Source organism: Chaetomium globosum, genomic scaffold, assembly GCF_000143365.1.
Source record: "Chaetomium globosum CBS 148.51 scaffold_6 genomic scaffold, whole genome shotgun sequence".
Lineage (NCBI taxonomy): Eukaryota > Fungi > Ascomycota > Sordariomycetes > Sordariales > Chaetomiaceae > Chaetomium > Chaetomium globosum.
The window spans coordinates 3,526,484-3,549,503 of NT_165981.1; the positions used below are offsets into that span (position 1 = coordinate 3,526,484).

The following is a 23,020-nucleotide window of genomic DNA, read 5'->3' on the forward strand; positions in this document are numbered from 1 at the left end:
TTACAGAGATCCATCATTCCATTCTTCTCAGGGTTGCCACATACGACAGGCCTCCCTGAGCCTGGCCTGGGTTCCCACCTCACATTCCTGCGTCAGGTTGTATCCTCGACAAGTTCCTGCATGAAAGCCATGCACGTGGAGACCGTGATAGCTATATAGTGTCGTGCCCGCCGGCGTTTGCATTCACTGTGAATGCTGTGAGCGCCACCCCCCCAGCTCCCCTCTTGGCATCAGTTCACGGAAGGTTGTTGTTGCACAAAACGGGTGGCTGGAGATACGGTACGGCGGGTCAACGACAGGGGCTTATTGGGCCCACCAGACTGGGCCCAATGCAGCGTTTCTAAGGGCACAGAGGCTCTCCTTTTCTTCCAGTTACATCAATCATACTGTCAGACAATTGCATCACGAATTGAAGCCTCGGATCAGTGACCTTGCTTGCACTACGTTGCGCGCCCTGTTCAGAAGTATCGCTACTCTGGCTGTTGGATTTCCAACAGTTGTATTGGCTAAATTTACGAGACGAGATCAAGTGAAAGCAGCCTCCGTCTGGCCCGTGACCTGGGTTGCCAAGCACTTTGCAACTCACCTCCGAACCCCTGTCCGCGCCGTGGTAGCAGCGCACTTTTATGCGGTTGGTTATGCAGTCTGGTTGTGCGCTCCGCCCCAGCCTAGCCTGTTGCCGAATACGGGGCAGCGAGGGGAAAAGGCGAAGGTCGCCACCCCAAGCGAGCGAGCCTCGACCGCCCGCTGGCTTGGTCAGCCACCTCATGTCCCGCAGACCTCTGCGGCCAGTACACACACCATTTTCCTAACATACACAAAACTAGCAAGCTGGTACTCTGTAGCGCACCGCCATGCCGTCCAGCTCGTCGGCGGCCGCGACGGCGACGGCACTTCCTGCCTTCACCACGCCCTTCGTGGCACCGCCAGGCTGCCCCATCTTCAGAACCACCAGCGTCGACGTATCCTCAGGCTCTACTAACGTAGTCATCACAGTCCTCGTTGCAGACGACCCCTCATGCATGCCCGATGGCTGGGACGATGTCGTCCCGGAGAGCCGGTTGAAGTTCAACCCCGGCGTGTGCCCCAGTGGCTGGGTCTACCACGACATTGCCGACGGCGACGCAACGGACAAGTTCACGGCCAAGTGCTGCGACCGGTGCGCCCCCCCCTTACTTCTCTAATCCCTTAACCCGTTGCATACTGACAATCGTACCTTATGTAGCGGCTACGAATTTCACTACTTTCCACATAGAACTCTTGTCCAGTCCAAGATCCCCCACGCGTGCGGCCGCTGGATCTCTGGGCTGAACTCGGACTCAGGCTCCGACGCCGTCGCTACCACCACCGGCGTCGACATTGCCCGCAGTACACTCCTTGTTCACTATGGCTGGGGCATCACATGGTCCGCCTCCGATATCCCCAACCTTACCCCCCAGCCCCCTTCCATCACCCATCGCATGCTGGTACCGACGTGGACCCCTGGCGACGTTATCCCGCCCGGAAAGTACGACCGCGAGTCCGCTTCGGGTCCCAACAGAAACTACTTCCTTGACGGACCCGCCATGTGGTTCGTGGTCGTGGGCTTGCCCATCATCGGCGCCCTCTTGATCGGCTCGTGTATCTACTGCTGCGTGCGGGGGACCAAGCATGAGAAGAAGATGAAAGCGCGTCGGGCGGCTGCTGCTGCTGCTGCCACTGCTGCCAGTGCCACAGCGGACGTAGAAGGGGTGCCGGACGCGAAGTGAGATGCAACCATGCACTCAGTCTCCCTAATTCAAATTTTCATGTTAGTGATCTGGTCTTGTGCTGATGTCATTCAATCCTGCAACAGGCAACATGCTTTAATGTCACCATCCTTGCACTGGTAACAATCATGGCTTCCCTTTCCCAGAACGAACCCCTTGATCACCATCCTCAACTTAGCAACCTCATCTTCCAAAACCAGATTCCTTTCTTCTAAGCGGCGAATCTTTTCCTTTTCCTCTTTGCCTCGAGTGCTCTGTCTCTCAATGACGCTAGTTCCCATAGCTTTATCAATAGCTTCCATGATAGCCTCAGTTTCGACAGTTACGGGCAGATCAACCCAAAATGTCTCCACCCTTGACTCGGTCTGAAGCCGCGGCACTGCTAGGTGGTATGTTACAACACATTTGCCGACTACAAAAATGTTGATACCACGAGGTCTAGCAGCAGAAGTCCAGGACAACGGTGAAAGTCTGCTAAGCATCCGTCGATGGGCATCGGATGCCAAAAGCTCAGCCAGAACCTTGACCAGGACGTCCAGAGTGGCTGCTTTCTCGTCTGTCCCCAGCGCTGGTAAAAGGCAGACAGGGCAAGTTGACCTTGTTAGCTGTGCCACTTGAAGGGCGAACTGTAAATTCCGCCCTAGCTCTGTACCCTTGGGTGTGTATTGAGTTACAACACCTTGACGTGGTCAACGGTGTCCCTCATTCTCCCTCAAAACCACGCACCTGTGAAACTCGCATGCCCGCCGCCCGTCATTTCTGTGGTTCGTAGGCATTGCGTCCAGCCTGCAGATTCAGCGAATACCTGCAGGACGGTCAAACGGTTGCTTGATGATGTTCCTTCCTGCTTTCTGCCGTTTTCAGCGGTTCCAAGGCGTGTAAGCTCCCGCGATTCTTTTTCTATCTGTCCTACTCAGGAACGGTACCGTAGATGAAAACTACCTTAGACAATCAGGTCTGCGGTTTCTGCGCGGTAGCTAATCGCTACCGCGCATGGGAGTGCGATCTGTTGCAGCGTGTGCAACTCCAACACGACCATGCACTGCTAACAGCTCCAACAAGCGCATCATTTTTTGGTGTTAGCGCACGTGCTACAAGAGTGGGTTCCGGCTGAAGACTACCTAGGCAGGTAGCGAACGTTCTGGCTGGAACTAATCACCTATGCAGAAACAAGGAGAGAGCACAACGGGTTACCGCATCCAATCCTTCCGCCCAATGCCCTCCTTTGCGGTTAAAACCCTCAGATGTTTTGCTCCCTGCAACCTGCAATGTGCCAAAACGCTGCGGCAGGGGCAGGGCCTGGTTCTCAGGCGGCAGCAGGCAACTTGAACTCTTCATGGATCCTGCACAGCCAGGCATATCGAGTACCACATTCCCGGCTACCGGTTTCCTCTTCCTTCGTGACCCACGGTAGGGGTGAAGGATAAGAAATCCGGCCATAATGTTGGATTGCCCCGGCAAACAGGCAGATAGGGGAGGCATCCGGGGAGACCGGCGTGTGTCTCTGTCTTGCAAGTAACGCGTGTCCGAAAGTAACGGGCGCCCTCCGTTTTGCGGGCCGCGGAGTCGGCGTGGTTCCTGGAAGGAGCGTAGAGGTTGGGTTCAACGAGGGCTTGTGTTGAGGGGTGTTGGGGGACAAAACTGACCGAGGGCGGAAACCCGCGTATGTCCGGTGTTCTGGACGCTGCCCTATCGACAACGAATCACAAAGTCCAGCTTTCAAGGCCAGGGACCAGGGAGATTGTGGGACATTACAGTACTCAAAGAAGGCACATGCAATTAGCCTAGTAGAGGTAGAAAGTGAAACGTATGATTACACACAGGCAGTTTACCTGGATACCTTTACAGCCCTAATTCCCTTTCCCATCTTATATACCTTTCTCCATTTCGCAATAACATGGACACTGTAACCCCATCCCTATTGCTCGCCTGACGTGACTGATCATGCTAGTCTGTCACGAAGTACCCCCGAGACACCAAGTGCTTGGCGCCGCAGCTCCCATCGCAGCCCGCAAATACGTAATCGACAAGGATAATGGGCAAAATGTTGATAGCCCCTCGAACCCAAGGATTTAATGACTCCTCGCCCGTTAGATACTCGTGAAGAGTCAAGGAAAATATCGACGCAAGGATGCGAGTAACAGGGGCGATAAAGGCCAAGAGGGTGCTGCCCGAGACGTGTGGCAAAACGAAGATTTTGAGTAGAATGTTGAAGATCACAGTGTAGAGAAAGCAGCACCATGCGACTAGTCGACGCTCGAGAGGGGTGCAAGCGGCCGCGGGCAAAGCCTGGGGGACATCGTCTTTGTTTTGGGTATCCATGCTCAAGTGCAAGGGGTTGTGTGTTTTGCCTAGGTAAGCTTGAAAAGTAAATAGGGGAAGAGAACTACAATAGCGAGATGGGAAGAAGTCGAGTTCCTTACCTGGTCCTTAACTTAAGAATGAAACGGGCTGTGTATCCCGCACGTAGGCTGTGTGTCACTCCCACCGCCATACGCCACGCATTTGAGCCACTAGAACAGCTTGCTTGGATGTCGGTGTTACCACCCAAGGCCGCAACGAATATCGGGGAACCCGTTCGAGGAAGATCAGCGTTGACAGGATTCTCTCTGCCGGCCTCCACGACAACCTCCACCAACCGGGTTGCATCTCACGCGTGGGACGACGATCCATAGCCATGACAAGGCGCGACAGCTTACGCCATGTCATCGTTTCGATGCAGACACCTGCGTCAATCCAGAGAGCCCAAGCAAAATAACATACTTGAAGAAGGAGGTAAGGTTAACATAGAACATCTTGTCGGCGCTGTCGACCATGCCCCTCACACGGAAGGCCGCGTTGTGGTCTATCCGACCGAGACTTGGTATATTAGGACGGTTCGATTCATCCACTGTCCATTGCGGGGCTGAACCGGCTCCTCTAGTCCAGTCTAGTAGAAGCGGACGCTGCCGATATATCCTGGATAATAGCTTCGAGGTGGCTTGTGGCCGCCAATACCATGCCAGGTGCAAGTAGCCAAACTTTGTATCCTCACTCTTTCTTTTCTTTCTTTTTTCTTTTTTTTTTTTTTTGAGTTTTTACCTGTTCTTTATTTTGTCTCTGTTACACGTTGTAACACCGCAGGAGATTGGTATCACGATGCAGCTCGAGTGTAGCAGACGAGAAAAGGCAAGTGTCTCAAAACAGTGGCAGAGAAGCTGATGTATTCATCTGCGTCGAGCCCCAAGGGCCCAATTATACACTGGTAAATATACAAGGAAAAAATGCACAGTGAGTGCAAAGTGCTATATTAGAGTCTTAGACCCGACTGACGACCCCAACCACATTATCCAACCCGGCCTTCATCTCTCATCAAACCCGGGGTGTCGTCGTCAAAGTCCCATTGAACCCCCAGAAATATCCATATCATGACAACCAAACCCCCACACAGAGCCAACCATCAACCACCCTCCTCTACGCATCCACCCCAAACAGCGCAATCGTATGGACAAACCCATCAATGTTGTCCTCATAATTCGCCACATCCACCCCACCCACCGTCACCATCTTGTTGGTTCCCACCGTGTTCAGGTTATAAACCCTGACCTGGCTCTTCCCCTCCACACTGAAGATCCTCTTCTGGCACGTCGCCCCCTCCCCAATCTGACTGCAGTTCACATCATAGTTATCAAAGAAACTGTACAGCCCCGCGCCATACACCACCAACCCCTCACTATCCACCACCCTCAACCCCCACCCGGACTCCCCTTCCTCAAACACCGGATCCGCATACCGCTCATCCACCGCAAACGGCAGCCGCGCATCAGGATTCGGCTGATAATACGCCGTCTCGGTCTGGATCTGGCCCATAAACACATCCCTGGCCCCCACAAACTGGTACTCATAGAACTGATGGTGCTCGACACTGGTCCCCACCAACCACAGCGGACCCTTGCTGTTCTCAACCAACAACCCGCGGCCGGCATAGACCGTAATCTGCTGATTATCGGCGCCCTCCTCAATATCATGGTCCGCCACCCAAATCCAGCAGTTTTCCATGTACAAGCTGGCCGCCGACGCGGTGATGTGCATGCTCATGAAGGCAGCAACGCAATCAGCCGGGACGTTGCCCGTGACGGTGGTGTTGGGGGACTTGGCGCACTGGGCGAGCTGCAGGTCGGAGCCGGCGAAGCCGCCGATGCGGGTGTGGACGTCCCAGAGGCCGGAGGGGGCGTCGGCGGGGGAGGCCAGGTTGTACTGGATGAGGATGGCGCCGGGCTGGGAGCCGCGCGTGGAGACGATGGTGTTGGACCATTCGATGCGGCCGGTGGTGGTGGTGGTGGTGGTGGAGGGGTTGCTGCCGACTTGGATGACGGGCTGGGGGGAGGCGGCCGAGGCGAAGAAGGCGCCGGAGGAGAGGATCACGGGGAAGGCTTCGCCGACGATGCGGGAGCCGGGGGGGATGTGCAGGGTTTGGGTGACGAGGTACATGCCGGCGTCGAGGAAGACGATCTTGTTGGCGGCGGCGGCGGACGCGAAGAGGGTGTTGAGGGCGTCGGTGTCGTCAGTGGTGGCGTCGCCTTTGGCGCCGGCGGATCGGGCGCTGACGAACTCGGAGAGGGGGACGTTCTCGTACTGCGGCTTGGATCGTTCGTAGAAGGCGGTGCCCGCGACGAGGGAGGCCGGCCGCTGGTTGGACTGGATGGGCCCCTCGAAGAAGGTCGGGCCGGAGGACGCCGTGTACTCGTTGCCGCGGCCCCAGGCTTCGATCACAGACGTACCGGACGAGCCGGCGAGCTCGGTGCCTGAGGGGCCGCGGATGGCGGTCGGCACGTTGTCCAGCCGCAGGTTCTCAAAGATGAAGTTGTTGGCGACGGCGGGGCCGGTGGCGTTGGGGCTGCCGTAGGTGATACCCACGGGAGTGTTCTTGATCTCGCTGTCGAGGATGGTGATGGACCCCACGTTCAGGTTCCCCTGGTCGGCGGCGGTGAAGTCGAAGCCGACCTCGCAGTTGTTGATGCTCACGCCCTTGTACGTCCAGCCCCACGACCACAGCTGCTGGATGGCCGTCTTGGCGTTGTGGACGGTGATGTTGCGCATGGTGAACTGCTGGTTGCCGATGGACATGGCCTGGGCACCGCCGAAGAAGACGAGATCGCCCATGTAACCGCCAGACCCTTCCTCGATAAACAAGCCTTGGTGCAGGTTGCCCTTGGCCTCGGACGACCGGAAGACGATGTTGGACAAGGACGTGGCCTGCGAGCTGGGCCAGTGGATGCCCGAGATCAGAGTCTCAGGGGAGACGTTGGTGATGTCGATAACGAGATTGGCCACTTGGCGCCAGAACACATTGGTGGCGCCCCATGAGAGTCCGTTGGCACCATACTCGTTGGTGTCGAGGAGCCAGCGTCCGGTGAAGTCAGAGGTGGCCTTGAGCACGGGCATGCATCCGGGGTTGCCGATCAGCTGGGTGTAGTAGAAGTCGACGATGGGCGACGACACCATGTAGGTGCCAGGCGGGAAGTAGACGAGGCCCGGCGTCTTGGTGCTGCCAGTGCAGCCGGGGCCGCAACGCTTCCCCTCGCTAATGGCCCGGTTGATGGCGTCAGTGTCGTCCGAGACGCCATCGCCCTTGGCGCCGTAGTCCTTGACGTTGCGGAAGACGTCGTAGTCTGGGCCGCCAAAGGGCGCTACGCCCTGGTGCTTGATCTTCTCGAGCCAGAAGTCAGTGCAGGCAGGAGTACCGGCGCTGCTGGTGGCTGTGCTGCGGGTGCTGGACGAGCTAGGTTGCGAGCTGGACGGGGCGGATGAGCTGTCGGCACTGGATGAGCCGGCGGTTGAGCTCGGTGAGAGAGATCCGGACCCGGCGGGCGAGGAGCACGGCGGGGGGGGACTCGGAGACGGGCAGGTCGTGAGGGTCCGACTGACCACGACGGTGACGGCCTGGTGGTCTCCGTCCGCTTTCCCGTTGGCGGCGATGCCCGACACCAGAGCCGAGATGGCAAGGAGTGACTGAAACGAGAGACGATGCATCTTTGGGGAACTACACAGCATTACTGTGCGTGGGTAGAATTGGTGATGCTGATGGTTTAAACGAATGGCTGCGATGCGACGAATCCTGATCGCATCGTGGACCGATCGAGATCGTCAGGGCTGACCGAAGGGGTGAGGTGACCTTTCAGGAAAGGAAAGGATCAATGAATGGCAAAGGGATCGACAAGTTTAAAAGGCCCTCCCCGGGTTGGATTCCAGCTCCCCCTCCCCATCCCCCCCGGGTGCCGAGTGCGAGAGTGCGAGGCGTGTCCATCATCCATCCACAATTCCTCCACACGGCACACGGTCCATGCAGAAGCAACGAACTGCGTCCCCATGCGTTGCCGTCTGGGCCGTGGACTGCGCGTGGTCTCGGCCGGGTAATGGTGGTTCGCTCGGGCACTTTCTCCATCTCGAGCATCATGCTAATTGGTTGGGAGGCACCAGGGGAGGGTGGTAATGTGCCAAGAGCTGCAGGAACAATGTGCCCTTTGCCTAAACGGTCACTGGCGTCCCTGGTTTGCTTGTGAGGGTGCATCCAAATTTGGGGTTGGCAAGCCCCCCCCCCTGAAGAAGCAACGACAGGCGGCGACAGCGGCATGGGGCCTTCATTTCGCTCCACCACGGATACGTCCCGCGCCGCGCGAGCTCTTGGATGCAACAACCGGCATCCTGGCCTGGCAAAGCAAGAAGCGCACGCCATCCCTCTGTCAGCCCAACGTCGGATCCCTCCCCCGAGAATGCGAACCAACACGACAGTGCCACAGCCGTTGACCAACAAAAACAAGACGGGCGGGAGCTCCCTTCGACTTGGGGACCTAATGCGTCATTGTTGTGCCCGAGCCGTGATGGGTTGCTTGTGCGTTGAACCGTCCGCCGCCCATGCACAGAGCCGTTGTTTGCTGAAAGCCCCTCCCTGCCTGCCAAGTGTTGGAATTCGACAATCTCCCGGATGCAGAAAAAGCAAGCAAACAGCCGATTCAGCGACCCGACGGGCTGGATCCCTCTCTCCTCTCTGGGATCAGTGTTGGAGCAGACCCCTGCCGAGGCCGTGCATCTCGTGTTGCGGTGGAGAATACCCCATCTGTGCTTCGTGTCGTTATGTATGGTTTGTCGGTTTGTCGGTTTGTCGATGGGGTTCCGAAGAAACCGAGTTCGACGAGGACGAGTTCCCGGGGTTGTCTGCAACGACAGCCAATGTTAGCTGGTCCAGTCCCTTGGTGAGTTGTTCGCGAGGAAGGACAAATACAAAGTGATGATATATACCTGGTATTGATATCCATGCGCAGAGAAAGAGTCGTGTTTGCGCCGGCAGTCGCGCCCTGTCGACCCGCCAAACCGAGCGCGAGAACGACTTTTTCGAGGCCTTTGTCATTGGTGGTGGTGGGTGTCGTGGTCGGCGTCAGTGACCACTTCGGGATGGCTGTTGTTTTGGCTTGTTCTTCTTGGTATGTGCCTGGTCTTTTGGTCCCGGCAGACCAAGCTGGCAGTGTTCTCCAGCGAGGTTGGCCCGGCGGTGCGGGTTTCGTTTGTGGTTTGCTGCTTTAGCCTTTCTGGTTCGTCGCAGCCGCTGACTGGACCCGGCGGTGATTGCGTCGATGGTGGCGGGGATAAGGCGTCTCTGTGGTGCCGTGTCCTGAGTCGATGTCTTGCAGTCGGATGGTCGGAGAGGCAAGATCGTTGTCGCAGGCAGGTGCTCACCCCTAACCAGTCAGTTCACCGCCCTTCTCCCCCTTCCCCCTCTCCCCCCTTTCTCCCCCCTCCTCCCTCTCCCCTCTTTCTCCCCCCTCCTCCCCCTCGCCGGCTTCCCCCCTCGCCGGCCTAATCTCTCCGTGCCTAGTAATTGCGCAGCTTGATGCGAACCGCCTCCAGTTGGTCAGCCGTTCTGCTGTCCAGCGGCAGGAACATGCGCCTTCCAGACGGTTGTATTGCGCACGTCGGTGAGGGGAATGCCCTTCGCCTCGGCACGGGAGAGCTCGACCCGGTGCCCCTCGGACGTCAGCCCGATCTGGACCCTCTCAACGAACTCCCATCCCCGCCCGGCAACAAGCTCCGCGATTTGGTGTTTCAGCCTCTGGCTCGCCTCCGCGACCTGCTTCTCATACTTGGCTTGGGCCTCGGCGAGGCCGGTTTGCGACTTGCGAACTCGCGGCAGCACTTCCTCCCTGATGACGCGTTGGGAGGCGAGGAGGCAGCGGAGGGCGCTGGCGTAGTAGTAGGGATCAGCGTACTTGCGGTCCCGGTATGCTCTGAGGCCCGCTGGGGATGGGTCCATCCAATAATAATCTTCCTGTTCGCCGGCCTGGGCCTCCCAGGAGATGGGGGTCTGCCGGCACGGGTACTCCCAGCCCGATCCCCAGACCCAAAAGGCGGCCCGTCGAAGTAAGCCCGGTTTTGGCCCATCCCAGATGCCATACTGCTCCAGGCCCGCTCTTGCCGCTTCCGCCCAGTCGGAGCTGCTCAGCTCTTCGACTTGCTTGAGCATGCTGTCGAATTTGGCCTTGAGTATTGCGAATTCCTCGGGCGGGGTCTGAAACGGTGGTCCGTTCATGTTGCAGAAACGCATGAGTTCCGGCAGGCGTTTCTTGTGGAGACTGGACAGGAACCTGGCAGCCGTGCGGTTGAGGTCGGCAGCCTCGTGCTGGTTGACGTTTCCGACCAGGTCCAGGTCGTCGTACTGGCCCAAGTCTTCCTCGTCGGGGTGGAAGGCCCAGGTACTGTTTTTAAACTCGGCAAAGTGATCGTGCAACACACCGTCCACCGTAAATTGTGCGTGACCTGTCATTTCGTACCACCGTAGCTCCCGAAACCTGTCGAGATCTCGAGGTGCGGCCCGGCATATGTTCTCCACGTTCTCAAGTGCCTCTGCGGCTAGGCGGCCCTCTACGGATGCCGACGGCTTCCCTGGAAAGTTCTTGCCGTAGAGCCATGACTCCAAGAGCTGCGCCGGCTCTTCCATGTCGGACAATGCGGCCTTCATTCGGTAGACCCAACCCCTTTGGACGCAAGGGAGCCTGTGAACCTTGCGGCCAATCTGGCCCATGGCCATAGTTATGGCAATCAAGTCAGGGACAACAGAAAGGCGGGTGAAAGCGTAGTAGGCTGGTTTGCCGACGCCCCGGGGGGCAGCAGGTGGCGACAGGGCAGGAGGCCGCGGGGAGTCCGGGTCAGATGCGAACAACGACAACACATTCAAGCCGACGAGGGCGGCCAAAAGTAAAATCACCACGCGGCAAAGGGTGGCCCGGCAAGATCGGGGTCGCCTTGGAGGTGATGCAGCAGGTTCGCCTCGAGGCGGCGGGCTGAAGGGACGAGGCATCGATACGGAAGAAGCGGGCAGTGGGTTGGCAGGGGCGGCGGCGGGAAGGGTTGCACCCTGCGTCAGCCTTCGGTGCTGGGGCGATGGCATCGGTGTCGGGCAGACTGGTGTTGATATTTTGACTGGGAACGAGGTGCCGCGGTTGACCAAGAAGTTTGGGGAAACGAACACGAGCAAAATGGATGTTTATGGGAACCAGGGGCAGGAAACTCGGTGGGAGTGAGCAACGAGGAGGGACGTTGCAACGTGCAATGGATTTTTTTGCCATTCCCATGGGGTGTCGCAAGGTAATGCCACTTGCATGGGCGGGTTCGGGACAAGCGAGTCCCGTCTGCCATCAAGCAAACGAGGATGACCGGAAACGTCCAGCTGGGCGGGAGCGTCGGTGGGCTGCAGCCACGCATTTGGTGGTCCGCTTTTTGGCATGCACGTTTGCGGGCTTTTGCCACCCCCTAATGTGTGACAGCACTGACAAAACTCAAAGGAGATATCGGTGGCTGTCCCGAAAACGGCCGTCACAACCCCGTGCTTGGATCGTGCCTTTGATGCGAAAATTGAGGGGCTGTGGATTGCCGTGGGCTTGTTACTATGGTTATTAATATTGAGTTCTCCTCCTTGAACTGTAGCGTTTTCCTATTTGAACTGTAGTGGTCCGTGCGCAACACTGCAAAACGTCGGCTAATTAATTCTGCCGCTTGATGCCTGCCACACAGCATCACAGCATAACACCCGAAGCAACGTTACGATTCCACAACGGCGCAGTGAGAATACCCTCATTTGGGCATCGAGAATGGATTATTTAAGTGCTAATTTTTTGATTTCAGGTTTTCTTATTAAATATATGTCATTGCGCAGTCTGCAGGACATGGAGGAGTTACCGGCTTCACTCCAACCAGAGGCTGTCTTGACAGGGTCTCCTTATGGTGCACCTGCACCACCAAGCATCCCGCTAGGCCACCGTCTCCTCACTGGCCCGGCTTACGCCTCCTGCAACGAGCTCTTGCTTGATCTGAACTTTTAGGGGAAGTCCTATGGTCTGGGATTTGTGAAGAGGCGAGCTTCGAATTGAGAGTTTTGCGTATTTTCCTGAATCAGGGCTTGAAGAACTTCTTGGTATTCGTGCGTTCTGCTGGATGAAAATGGTGACTATTGGAGCGAAGTTCCATGATTTGTCTCCAAAGTAGGGCTCCGAATCATGCAGCTCACCGCCTTCCCGTTTTGGCTGACGCACGGACCACTACAGTTCAAATAGGAAAACGCTACAGTTCAAGGAGGAGAACTCTTAATATTACTGCGAGGCAGGATTGAATGGGGCAAACGAAGGCCCAGCACCGCGCAAAAGTGGGAAGAATCTTAGCGGTGCAAGGCGGGTATCCACGAGCCGGGACATATTCGCTCACAGCAGCGAGGGGTCTCTTTTCGGCTTACGACCTTAAGCGGCTTATTTGTTGAAGCCGTTCCTTCATCTAAGCCGTAGAGTGACTGCTCACGAAGGCAAGAGCGGTTGGGTACTAGCTCGAGCGAAGGAGCGGGCTGTGGATCGAACCGGTTAGGTGCTCTAAGCCGGCAACGTACCGTCAACCTGCTGCTCACTCGCCTGGAGCTGCTCTTTTTGCTCAAGCCGGGATAAATTCGCTCAAAGCGTAAGCCGTCAAAGGCTTTTCAGTCTCGGCATGGGGCGGTAATGATGAATGCCAGGAGTTGGTGTTGGGTTTGGGGACGGGCATATCGGAAAGGGAGCCGGCGAAGGGAGCTCCTCGTCACGCACATTCAATCACACAATACGTATCACCCTCTCTATGCACGTCCCCGCTCATGCCCCCCCTTCCTTGCCTCTGCCCAGGACTGTAATATGATAAGTCTCTTCAGCCACATCAGACCGCTAAACCTCAATCATCCGAGCCTGAACCGCATGAACCGCCTGAACCATCGGAGCCACCTTCCCCCTGTTCCCCCCAGCCGCAGATCTCTCCCAACACCATCCACCGCTTTCTGCTGTCCCGGGTGACGGCGCGATACCAAGGCAGCCAGCCCTCCGTCAGTCTCTGGACCAATTTGAGGTAAACCGAGAGCAGTTCCGGGCGTCGAAGGCAAAGGGAGGCGATTTCGGCTGCGTCGTGGAGCTCCTTGCTGCCCACGTCCGGCCGCAGCCAGGGCTCCAGGGCTTCTGCTGTCGCAGTCTCCAAAGACTGTTGCCACGCTGGGAAATTCCCGTCTGCAGGGGGAGGCGAGAAAGGTGAAGCCAGAATATCCACACCCAAAAGGTCGTGTGGCAATGGCGGCCAGGGCAGCGGCGGGCCGTCTTGGATTTGGCCGTGTGATTGTTTCACCTGCCGGCTCGCCAGGACTTGGTCAACCGATGACAGTGTCTTGATCGCATGGCAGACTTTGGCCACGTTGGTGTCGTCGGCTGCGCGCAGGGCCGGAGACATGAACCCCGCCCAGACCAGGGATTGCGTGAGAGTGGGAAAGGCGAGCATGATAAACCAACGCAAGTGGAGGCAGGTTATTTGGGTATCGAGCGGAAGTTTGGCGATGAGATGGAGCGCAAGATTAGAGGACAAGAATGGATGTGACAGGTTTAAATGTTGATCATGACTGCGTGCAGCCTCTCCGCTGCACCTCTGCCACGACCATGATCGGCACGACCGACCTGCATCCAACGTCACGGCTCTCAACCTGAGGGATGTGTCCCTTTGTGTGCTGGGCCCGGAATCTCCCGGTGCTTCTTAGCCACTAGAGCGGCAGCAAAACACCGTTTCGTGGCGTAAAAGGGGCAGCGTGTCTGGGCTCCCAACGGCCACAGAGCCACTCGCCGGGTTGTCGGTTGTCCTGCTTCAAGTGCTTTGCTGTCCCTGCCCCTGGGAATCAAAGATGGTACCCACCCACACCTGGATTCTCAAATTTGGGTGATTGCGAGGCGCTCACCAGTGACAAAGTGGCTGAGTGTTGAAGGTCTGGATGACTCCATTTCCCAGCTGCAGGTGCCCGTCCCGTCGCCCAAGTTCATCAAACGCGGCCATGCTCGGTGGAGAAGGCAAACTGTTGGGATGGGTGCCCGATTCAACCGACTTGGAAACCTGGATGGGAACCAGGTACCTTTCCGCCCATGTTTCTCTCTCGATTTCTCTCCCCCGCCATCACGTCGTTCTCTTTGCCCACCACTGGCGATTCTAAGTTTCGCATTGCCATGGCCTGTTGCGCACCACCGTTATTCCCCTGACTTGCCCTCGTTTTTACACCAACTTCAGCCACCTGCCCCCTGTTTCTTGTCTCCCCGCATCTCCCAACACCCTCAGCGCCATGGCCGGCTGTATGAAGCCGCGCTGGGGCTGCTGACGAGTCTTGGAGACATGTTCATCCCAGCGCACCCATTCTTTCGTTCTCTGCCGCGGCCCATTCACTGGATCCTACAGGTCGCCTTGGGGGTGTTTGTTGTAGCCGCCGTGGTTGCCTTCGTCATCGTCGTCGGTACCTTTTCCATCCAATTCCTCTTGTACCTCGTCGACAAGACGATACGGTATTTTGTATCCTTGACATGGGGTGCTGTCACCGACGGGTTCAGCTCTACAGGCACCTTACAATGGGGAGGAAGGGCCCGAGCTAAAGAGAACGAGCGAGGGGGGGACGGCGGGCGGAGGGCAAAAGGAACAACAGGGCGGATGGGGTTCACACTGGGAGTTGGAGGCTGGCGAGAATCATGTCGTGTACGAAGTAGTCAGATTGGAAACGTAACAAGAGAGGACCAAGTTAAGAAGGCTTGTGGTGTAATGTTCAACTGCCGTGTCCGAGAACTCTTGGCGTAGCAATGGCCAAGCGAGCGCAGAGTTGGGCGAGGCGCGAGCTGAAGATGATGCGAAACAGGGGTTCGTTTGTCCACGTCCAGGGGTCAACACCCACTTTCGACCACTACGAAACCATCAACGTGGTACTCGCAAACATTCCTGTCCGTCTCAGACTCCAGAAACAGCCCCTGATACCACGGTTAGAAACTATGCAACCACCACTTTGGGAAAAGTGCAGGATTAACGAGGTCTCAACATTCGTTCGAGAATGTCTGGCATCGGCTAACCGGCTACGGTGATGTTCACCGTTCTTCGTGGAACTGAGTATATAAAGTCATGTTGATCTCTGCCTCTCACGATCAGCACCTCAACATCTCAAGCTAGACTTCGAGCCCGCCCTTCACTCTCACTTCACTTCTTGCTGGGCCGGTCCCTTTCAACACTGTACATAATCAGCTACCCATCCTCTTCCGATTCTCACCAGCGCCTCTCATTCCCACAGCCGATCCCGCCTCCCAGCACCGCCGCCCACAATGAAGTTCTCGGTCGCCACCATCTTCCTCGGCATCGTCGCCGTTGCCTCCGCCCTCCCCAAGGACCCATCCGTGGTGACCCGCCAGAACCAAAACCGCCCCGTGCCCCAAGGCACCTGCTGCGTCGCCAACACCAGCCTCAAGCAGGACACCTGCACCGCCGCCAACGGCCAGACCGGCCGCTGCGTGCCCGGCGGCAACAACTGTGCGTTCTGGCCTCGCTCTACCCCACCCTCAAACACCTTCCCCTTCTCCCATCCCCAACTCCCAACTAACACAGCACACCCCCCACCCCCCCTCCCCCAACCAAAAATAAAAAGAAAAGCCAGAAAAGAATCATGGATTGACAAGCTCCCTTCCCCTCCAACAGGCGGCGGCAGACTCAGCTGCATCGCACAGAGCAACCTGACATGCGACAACAACGTGGTGGAGCGCGGCAAGAGCCTGTGCCGGGCCAACGCCCCCGGCGGCGGGCTCCACGACGGCGCCAACATCATCCAGAACTTGAGGGAGGCTGCCGCTAACTAGATAGGGCGCAAGGAGGTTGCTGCGATGGGGTGATGGCGGTTATGGGGTTGTGGGGTGAAGGGGGAGAGGGTTCGAGGAGGAGTAGATACCTGTACCTATCAGCTCGGTAGAAAGGGGAGGATGGGAATGGAGATTGGAGTGTGAGTGTAGAGGACTTGTTGCGTCCCCTTGGTGATTGTGATGCTGGGTTATGCCTCGCGCTCTATTTTGAGTGAGTTGATGCAAATAGAGGCTGCAGTGAGGCATGTGGATGAGATACATGGGAATGGGTCTTTTAACTTGTTGGATTTGTTGGGGCTGGCGCATCCCCATTCCCCAATGATCTGAGGGTTTCTGGTGTTCCATCATCTACAACTGCAGACAGTTCCGTAGCACAAAGTGACAGTGCATTCATCAACAAAAAGTAAAGTTAAGTAATTTGTTATCGCTCTGAACTACGCCTCTCCCATTCCTCCACCCTGCGCCCCATATCTTCTGTGCAACAGGCTTCGACGTGTTTGCCCCAACCCCTGGTGAATAATACCGAGTGACGACTAGGACGTGGCCTCAGGGGCATTGGATTACCAAACACATGGTGTATCGATAGAGGTAGTTAGCTTTGACGAATATAACATACATCCTTACGGAAGGATATTCTGTTCCCAAAGGCACCGAATGCTATTCAACTCAACAAAGCGGGCATGCGTGGGTGCTGGAGATGCTCGTTCCGCACTTGGCACATTTGACGACTTCGAAAGGCGTGGCGAAGCTGATGGATGAGCTCGTAACAAGGATCAGAAGCCTGCGGAGAGCAAGGTGCTTGGGTGGCTTGTTAATCCGAGAATGTTTGAGGTGTTGAGATGTGCGCTGAAGTTGCCGTGAATAGGAGACGAAGAATTGCCCCTTCTTATAGAAATTAGAGACTTTAATCTTGAGGCAAGGCTACCTGCAGCCTCTGCTGGGCAACAACAGAATAAACAGATTGCATGAGCATGTCACACCTGCAGACCCGGAACGGCTCAGGCCGTCGCCCGCATTAGTGTAGGCTAAACCTACATGTACGTAGCTAACGCCGAGCAAAATGTAGAGCATGTTGACAGCATGAGTAGACGTTGTGTGGCGAAGACAGCCTCGGGTCCTGATCCGGCCACAAACATGGGATTGTTGCAGGCCGCGGCCCCGGGCCAACCAACCACAGCCCCTTTTGGTCACACAAGATCAACATCCGATTCGTTCCTTTCCGCTGCCCCAAACTCGCACATGGCCCATCAGGCGCCCTCTCACCGAAGAGAGGTGCGGGGATACTCTTCAGATGACCTCAAGTACAGGTACACCTCCCCGGCTTTTTGGACGTGATCCGAATCTTTCGTCCCAAGGCTTTCCTGATCAACGAGATGGCACCTCCAACCAACCACGAGCTGAATGCCAAGCGAGAAAAATATTGCATCGGCATCACACCTGAGAGAAAGTATTATTGATGCGGAAACCTATGGATCAAGCGGAGCCTACGGCCAATGGAATGGCAACAACACAACGGCTTCATGCACGTGCCGAGGTTGAACGTACAGCGCATTTCGAACGAAGGAGCCTGTCTTAAATTCCTGGCCGAAAAGACAGACATCCTGGTGCCAAAATTTCATCCCTGTTTTGAGCATGACGGGGGCAGGCTGCCTGATTACGGCGTATGTTGAAGGCGTTGGGATGAACGAACTCGACGAGGGACAGCAAAGGATCGTCAGCCAGGAGCTTCAGAAGCATGTCGAAACGATGAAGACGTTGACCTTGAACACGTGGGGTGGGCCTGGCGGCATGGTAAGCGCCCAATAGGTTACTACTGCAGTGAAAGGGGCGGCTTGCTGAGGAAGAGAAAGCAGGTGTTACCCCCCTATCGAGTTATGAGAAAGTCTGACGGCCGACCATGGAGGATGCGTCCCCGGGAGGAGCATACCCTCGTCTTTTGCCACAACGATCTATCTGTGAACAATGTCATCGTGGATCCAGATTCACTCAAGATTAAGGCAATCATTGACTGGGAGTATTCTGGCTTCTTTCCTGCTGAGTTCAAAAGAGAGTTCTACGCGCGGCCTGGCCCATCGGTCGCGCTACCGGGCGAGGTAGATGATGTGGAGGTGTTGACGAGCATCATGGGAAGGGAGAAAATGTAGACACGGCCGGAGAGTTGGATTTGAACCAGATATTTACGATAAACAATGTACCGAGGTAACGGTGTAGAAAAGCAACGGAGATTCGTCTCCACCCACCCCATCAAGCAAGTAGCAGAACCGTGGAGCAAATGCTTCTGTTCTCATTTCTTCATAGCCCCCAAGTCCTGTTGGCCAAAGTTCTGGCTAATTAGGTAGCTACATCGCCAAGCTCGGGCTTCGTTGACGACATTGAGTTGAGGCTACGAGGTCGTTGAGACTTTTGAGCCGCCCCGCGGGTGATTGACTCGGAACAACAGTCGTCGACGGTAATGGAGCCTGAATCCGCAAACTTCCATTAGTTACCCAAGTATGGTTCCCCGGGACCACGAATTCGACTGAATTCTCATACCGTTAATGTTGAGCAGACGTGAGCAGGGGGCTGACACAACTTTCTGCCGTCGAAAAGTTTCGAGGAAGCACAGTACATCGCCGCAGATATTGGCTTGTGCTTGGCTTGCGGGTGTCTTGTGAAACTCGCCTGCCCGCCATGGCAACAATGACACCGAATACTCTAATGCAATTTGGAAAAAGAGGAGGGCGAGGGGTGTAGATTGTATCTCAAGCAACAAGAAAGGTAAGGTGCCAAAAGCTGACGAAGATGATTTAGTGTCTGGGTTTTTGCTTCTCTTTCGACCAGAGGTGTGCATGGTTCTTATGACCCTCTCTGTTGATGTCCTTGCCTTCGGGCCATAATATGTTGCTTCAAAAGTTCAACCCTGCCGAGCTCCGATCAGAAGCCCGCTTAGTTTTGCTGCTGTCCGAGTTTCGCCCCTTCCAAGTTCCGAAAGTTGCGCAAAGGCATGTTGGTAAAAGCAAAAACTGAAGCAGGCGACTGAGCTTGCTTGGTGCATGACGGCTTCTTAGGCATCTTGCAACGCTTACTCATGCTCTTGAGCCTTGGCAAGGATCTGCTTTATTTAACTCACCTCACTCAGTGAACATGGAACCAATCGCTTCTTTCTGCACACCCCAGCTTCAGCTCCCTCGCGACCATCGGGACGATCGGGATGATTGGGATCATGTCGACTTTGGAATTTACCATTAGTTTTCCAGCAACAGTTGAATCAATCGCCCACGAGATTACCTAACTTCCAATTTCTTAGTTAGGTCTTCAGCCCTCCAGGTTGCTGCGGCGGTGCCCTCCTGAAGGCCATCCTCCTGAACGCGATTGGCCCTCCACCGCCGTAGGCTCCGGCACTCAGCTGCGCCCAGCTTCGCCGTTCCGGGGGATGAAGTGCATCGTTGATGAGCGCATCTGGCAAATGTCGAGAAGCTCTGGGGTACTCGATTGTCGATTGCGCGCCCCCATTCATGGCACCGATTCCCTGACAGACCGATAGTGGGTTATCAATGACGAAGACACTCCCGGGCTTGGTTCATCATGGCGCCAGCTAAGTTCATGGCGAGAAGTTATCAGGAACCCAATCAATATAGGATTCTCGATTAATATCCATACCTAATACCATGTCGCCAAAATACAACGAGTAAAAACACGAGATCCCCAAGCGTGATTGCCTGCAGGCGACGTCGCTACATGCACGAATAGGGGCAGAAGATGGGTTTTGGGCATGGGGTCACGGGGGTTTGCGTTGAGGAGGGGAAAAAGCACATACTCAAAGGGGTGCGTGAGTAAACGCATTTGGGGGGTGTCGATACCTGGTACCTCTCTTCGTAAATCGAGGCGACGAATGTGCTGGCGGAGCGTGCACGGTACATGGGCAAATGGGCCCATGGCTGGCCCTTGTCTTGAGGGGATGCACACCGCAAGCTCTCTTCCCTTGCTGGTTGTCACCATGCACACGTAGACCGCCTCGCGAAGGGGCCGTTTCGTGTCGGGCAGCAAATCCACAGGGACCACGCAACGCGAATGGGAACGCGCCTTACCCTTGCCAGCCCAATCAGCTCCACATGCCCCCCTGACTCCCTGAGAGCCCCGACGCCAACCCAGTTTGAGGGGAGCATCTCAGCAGCACCAAATGGAGGTCATGGGAGGGTTTCCACTCTCCACAGCCCAAAGAAAAGATAAACATCCCTTTGAGATCGAGAAAGTGTAAAGAGTTGAGGCGACAAGTCGAAGCCGCCTACTCCGACCCTTCAGCCCACGAGTCCACGACGACTCAACATCAAATCACATTCGCCGCCGGGACCGCCCCGTCCCTTCCAGTCGACCACCGGATAAAGAACAAGCAACCCACATTTTGCCCTTTCAACATCTCCTGGGTTCCCATCCCCCGCCTCTGATTCATCCATCATGGGGAAAGCGTGGGAATGGATCACCAGCAACAAGCGGCTCAGGAAGAAGGCCTTTCAGACCGCCGTCGAGTATGCCGTCAAGGCTACGCCGATCGTTCAGACAATCGAAGCTGGACTTAGGAGCACCAAGCAGTTTATGGGTGATGCCAGTACCGTCGCGAGCGAGGTAAACGACATGGTTTCAAAAGCCAAAGAGTTCATACCTTCCATGCAGGTGATTGGGGGATCAATGGCCGACTCGGCCAGGATCTTTGTCAGTTTCAACATGATCGCGACGGCTGCTGGCATCGCTACCAACGTCGTCTTGACATACCAGGGAATCAAGGTCCTTCAGCTCATAGACGCCCGCCTCAAAGACATGGCTACCAGCCTGGCAGCCCAGACAGCCCTCATCGCACAAAAGGATTTCCCGCCATACGTCCACGACATGATCCGGGAAAGAGTCACGCAAACCTCGCTCGACCCTGTCTGCGATCACTGGTTCTTCGTCTACCACCCCGACAACGACTGGTATCCGGGCTTCTACCACCTTTTGGAGAAGGAGCCGATCGGCCCGGGGTTTTGCGGCTACACGAACCAGATCGACACGGCCTTTGTCTTCATGCTCGCCGCCCGGCGACACATCGAAAAGAGGGAACGTCGAGCCCGGGAGGAGGGCCGAACCGTCCGCCCAACAAGGTTGCATCTCTTGATCCCCGCCTACCAGCCCATCCTGATCCTCGAGGCGCTCAAGATCCCGCCCGAAATCGGCGACTTTGTCATGGAGGGCCGCATCAACAGCAACACGCACTTTGTCTGGCTCAACCTGCCCGAAGACCAAAAGTGCTATGTTCAGGACATTGGCCATTTCGCACCACCGAACCAGGGGTGGTTCTCCTGGTTCATGTCGGGGCTTGGATTGTCAGAGAAGCCACCTAAGTTGGGTGAACGGAGGGTCTTGGGGACCAAGCAAGGGTCAACAACAGGTGCCGACGCCAATGCCGCCGTTGCAGATGCAAATAACGAGGAGGAACCCGAAGGGGAGGAGAATCGTGCCGAGAATAAACGACACCGCGCCACGCCTCTTGGGCAACAGTATCGACGACGCCGCGGAACGCGTCATGCCGAAGACAAGGGGAGACGTCGAAACGGCGAACCTACGGCAAAGGACTCCCGCAACGGGGGAAGGGGGCCGATGAGGCCCGCATGAGACGGCGTGGTGCAGACCGCACGGGTTCGGGAGAAGGAATGTCGGCGAAGACGAGCCGGGCTACCGGGCTACCGGGAGCTATTTGGTGGGGCATGTCAGCTGCAGGGGGAGAGAAACTTGAATGGCAACGCCGCGTTTGTTATGATGTGGTACCGCAAGATTTGAAAAGGATTCCGAGGAGGGGCCGCAGACTGACAGAGCCGGCCAACCCGAATTCTGGAAGGACTTGGACTGGAAGCTCAGGGACGAGACGTGTGGTGGGCAACCTAGCTTATCCTGCGGAGTTCGATGCACAATAGCGTACCAGGCAGGCACTTCAACTATCTTAGTATGGGCGAAGTTCGAGGTAACAGATGCCCATAATGGGTGGCCCAATAAATGAGTCGAATGACTGACCCCTGAAAACCCAGCAGCACAACCGACGCCCTTCGCTCGACAATGATATGAGTCAGAGTTTGCGCAATATTTCCGACTTATAACCACTTACCACCATAACAGTAACTCGCCCTTTTCAAGTAACAACCAACACAACGCCTTACCCGCCGCAATTATTTCCAGCTTTCCAGCACCATTATCTCAGTGTCCCCACACAACACAACACAACCCAATCATCAGTGTCACCAGACCACCGCAATGCCGGCCACCACTCCCGACCTACACTTCCGCGTCGCAACGGCAGCCGACCTGCCCCTCGTCCACCCCCTCATCGAGTCGGCCTACCGCGGTGAAGGGAGCCGGCTCGGCTGGACGACCGAAACCGACCTGCTGGCAGGCACACGCATCGACGAGGCAAGCCTCCTCGCCAAGATCACCAACCCCGCCGGCGCCGTGTTGCTCGCCTTCACCCCCACCACCTCACCCTCCCCCCCAACACAAGAACCAGAACAACAAACCCCAACCCTCCTCGCCTGCTGCGAAATCACCCAACCACCCCCCCCCACCACCACCACCACCACCTCCGCCACATCCAACTTCTCCCTCTTCGCCGTCTCCCCGCGCCATCAAAACACCCACATCGGCCGGCGCATGCTGGCGCACGCCGAGGGGTACGCGGCGCGGGCGTGGGGCGCCACACGCCTCGAGCTGACCACCATTGCGTCGCGCACCGAGCTGGTCGCGTGGTATGTGCGGCGGGGGTTTGTGGCGACGGGGGAGGAGCGGCCGTTTCCGGAGGAGGAGTTGAGGAGGTCGGGGGGGAGGGCGTTGGTGGGCGGGTTGAGGTTCGTGGTGTTGGTGAAGGGGTTGGATCGGTTGGGGGGGGAGGGGGTGGAGGGGGGTAGGGATGGGGATGGGGGGGGGATGGTAGGGGTGTGAGTGTACTGTGGGGGCGCCGGGTGGCCGCGAGGATGATGTCGCCCCCCCCTATCACTTATCTAGCTTACGCTCCCTCGTGGCCTGGTTAACCAGTGTATACTGTCACCTTCACAAACCCCCCAGATGTGATACACAAACTCATCAAAGATGGAACTC

General features: G+C 56.6%; 8 protein-coding genes across 8 annotated transcripts; 4 read left to right on the plus strand and 4 right to left on the minus strand.

The window, feature by feature from the left end:
- Window positions 1-854: 854 nt before the first annotated feature.
- CHGG_09461 (uncharacterized protein) lies at window positions 855-1,748 on the plus strand (the record flags this gene model as incomplete). The annotated part of the gene is made up of 2 exons (XM_001227387.1): window positions 855-1,159; window positions 1,256-1,748. The coding sequence occupies 2 exons, from the start codon at window positions 855-857 to the stop codon at window positions 1,746-1,748; spliced, it is 798 nt and encodes a 265-aa protein (XP_001227388.1).
- Window positions 1,749-5,201: 3,453 nt separating this feature from the next.
- On the minus strand, window positions 5,202-8,361 carry CHGG_09462 (uncharacterized protein; the record flags this gene model as incomplete). Its single annotated transcript, XM_001227388.1, has 2 exons — window positions 5,202-7,783; window positions 8,088-8,361. The coding sequence occupies 2 exons, from the start codon at window positions 8,359-8,361 to the stop codon at window positions 5,202-5,204; spliced, it is 2,856 nt and encodes a 951-aa protein (XP_001227389.1).
- Window positions 8,362-9,636: 1,275 nt separating this feature from the next.
- On the minus strand, window positions 9,637-11,169 carry CHGG_09463 (uncharacterized protein; the record flags this gene model as incomplete). The annotated part of the gene is made up of 1 exon (XM_001227389.1): window positions 9,637-11,169. The coding sequence occupies one exon, from the start codon at window positions 11,167-11,169 to the stop codon at window positions 9,637-9,639; it is 1,533 nt and encodes a 510-aa protein (XP_001227390.1).
- Window positions 11,170-12,968: 1,799 nt separating this feature from the next.
- On the minus strand, window positions 12,969-13,559 carry CHGG_09464 (uncharacterized protein; the record flags this gene model as incomplete). The annotated part of the gene is made up of 1 exon (XM_001227390.1): window positions 12,969-13,559. One exon carries the CDS (start codon window positions 13,557-13,559, stop codon window positions 12,969-12,971), a length of 591 nt encoding a protein of 196 aa, XP_001227391.1.
- A 1,838-nt stretch (window positions 13,560-15,397) lies between these two features.
- On the plus strand, window positions 15,398-15,925 carry CHGG_09465 (uncharacterized protein; the record flags this gene model as incomplete). Its single annotated transcript, XM_001227391.1, has 2 exons — window positions 15,398-15,602; window positions 15,768-15,925. 2 exons carry the CDS (start codon window positions 15,398-15,400, stop codon window positions 15,923-15,925), a joined length of 363 nt encoding a protein of 120 aa, XP_001227392.1.
- Window positions 15,926-19,211: 3,286 nt separating this feature from the next.
- On the minus strand, window positions 19,212-19,509 carry CHGG_09466 (uncharacterized protein; the record flags this gene model as incomplete). The annotated part of the gene is made up of 2 exons (XM_001227392.1): window positions 19,212-19,363; window positions 19,464-19,509. The coding sequence occupies 2 exons, from the start codon at window positions 19,507-19,509 to the stop codon at window positions 19,212-19,214; spliced, it is 198 nt and encodes a 65-aa protein (XP_001227393.1).
- Window positions 19,510-20,359: 850 nt separating this feature from the next.
- Window positions 20,360-21,550, plus strand: CHGG_09467 (uncharacterized protein; the record flags this gene model as incomplete). Its single annotated transcript, XM_001227393.1, has 1 exon — window positions 20,360-21,550. One exon carries the CDS (start codon window positions 20,360-20,362, stop codon window positions 21,548-21,550), a length of 1,191 nt encoding a protein of 396 aa, XP_001227394.1.
- Window positions 21,551-22,183: 633 nt separating this feature from the next.
- On the plus strand, window positions 22,184-22,864 carry CHGG_09468 (uncharacterized protein; the record flags this gene model as incomplete). Its single annotated transcript, XM_001227394.1, has 1 exon — window positions 22,184-22,864. One exon carries the CDS (start codon window positions 22,184-22,186, stop codon window positions 22,862-22,864), a length of 681 nt encoding a protein of 226 aa, XP_001227395.1.
- Window positions 22,865-23,020: the final 156 nt, after the last annotated feature.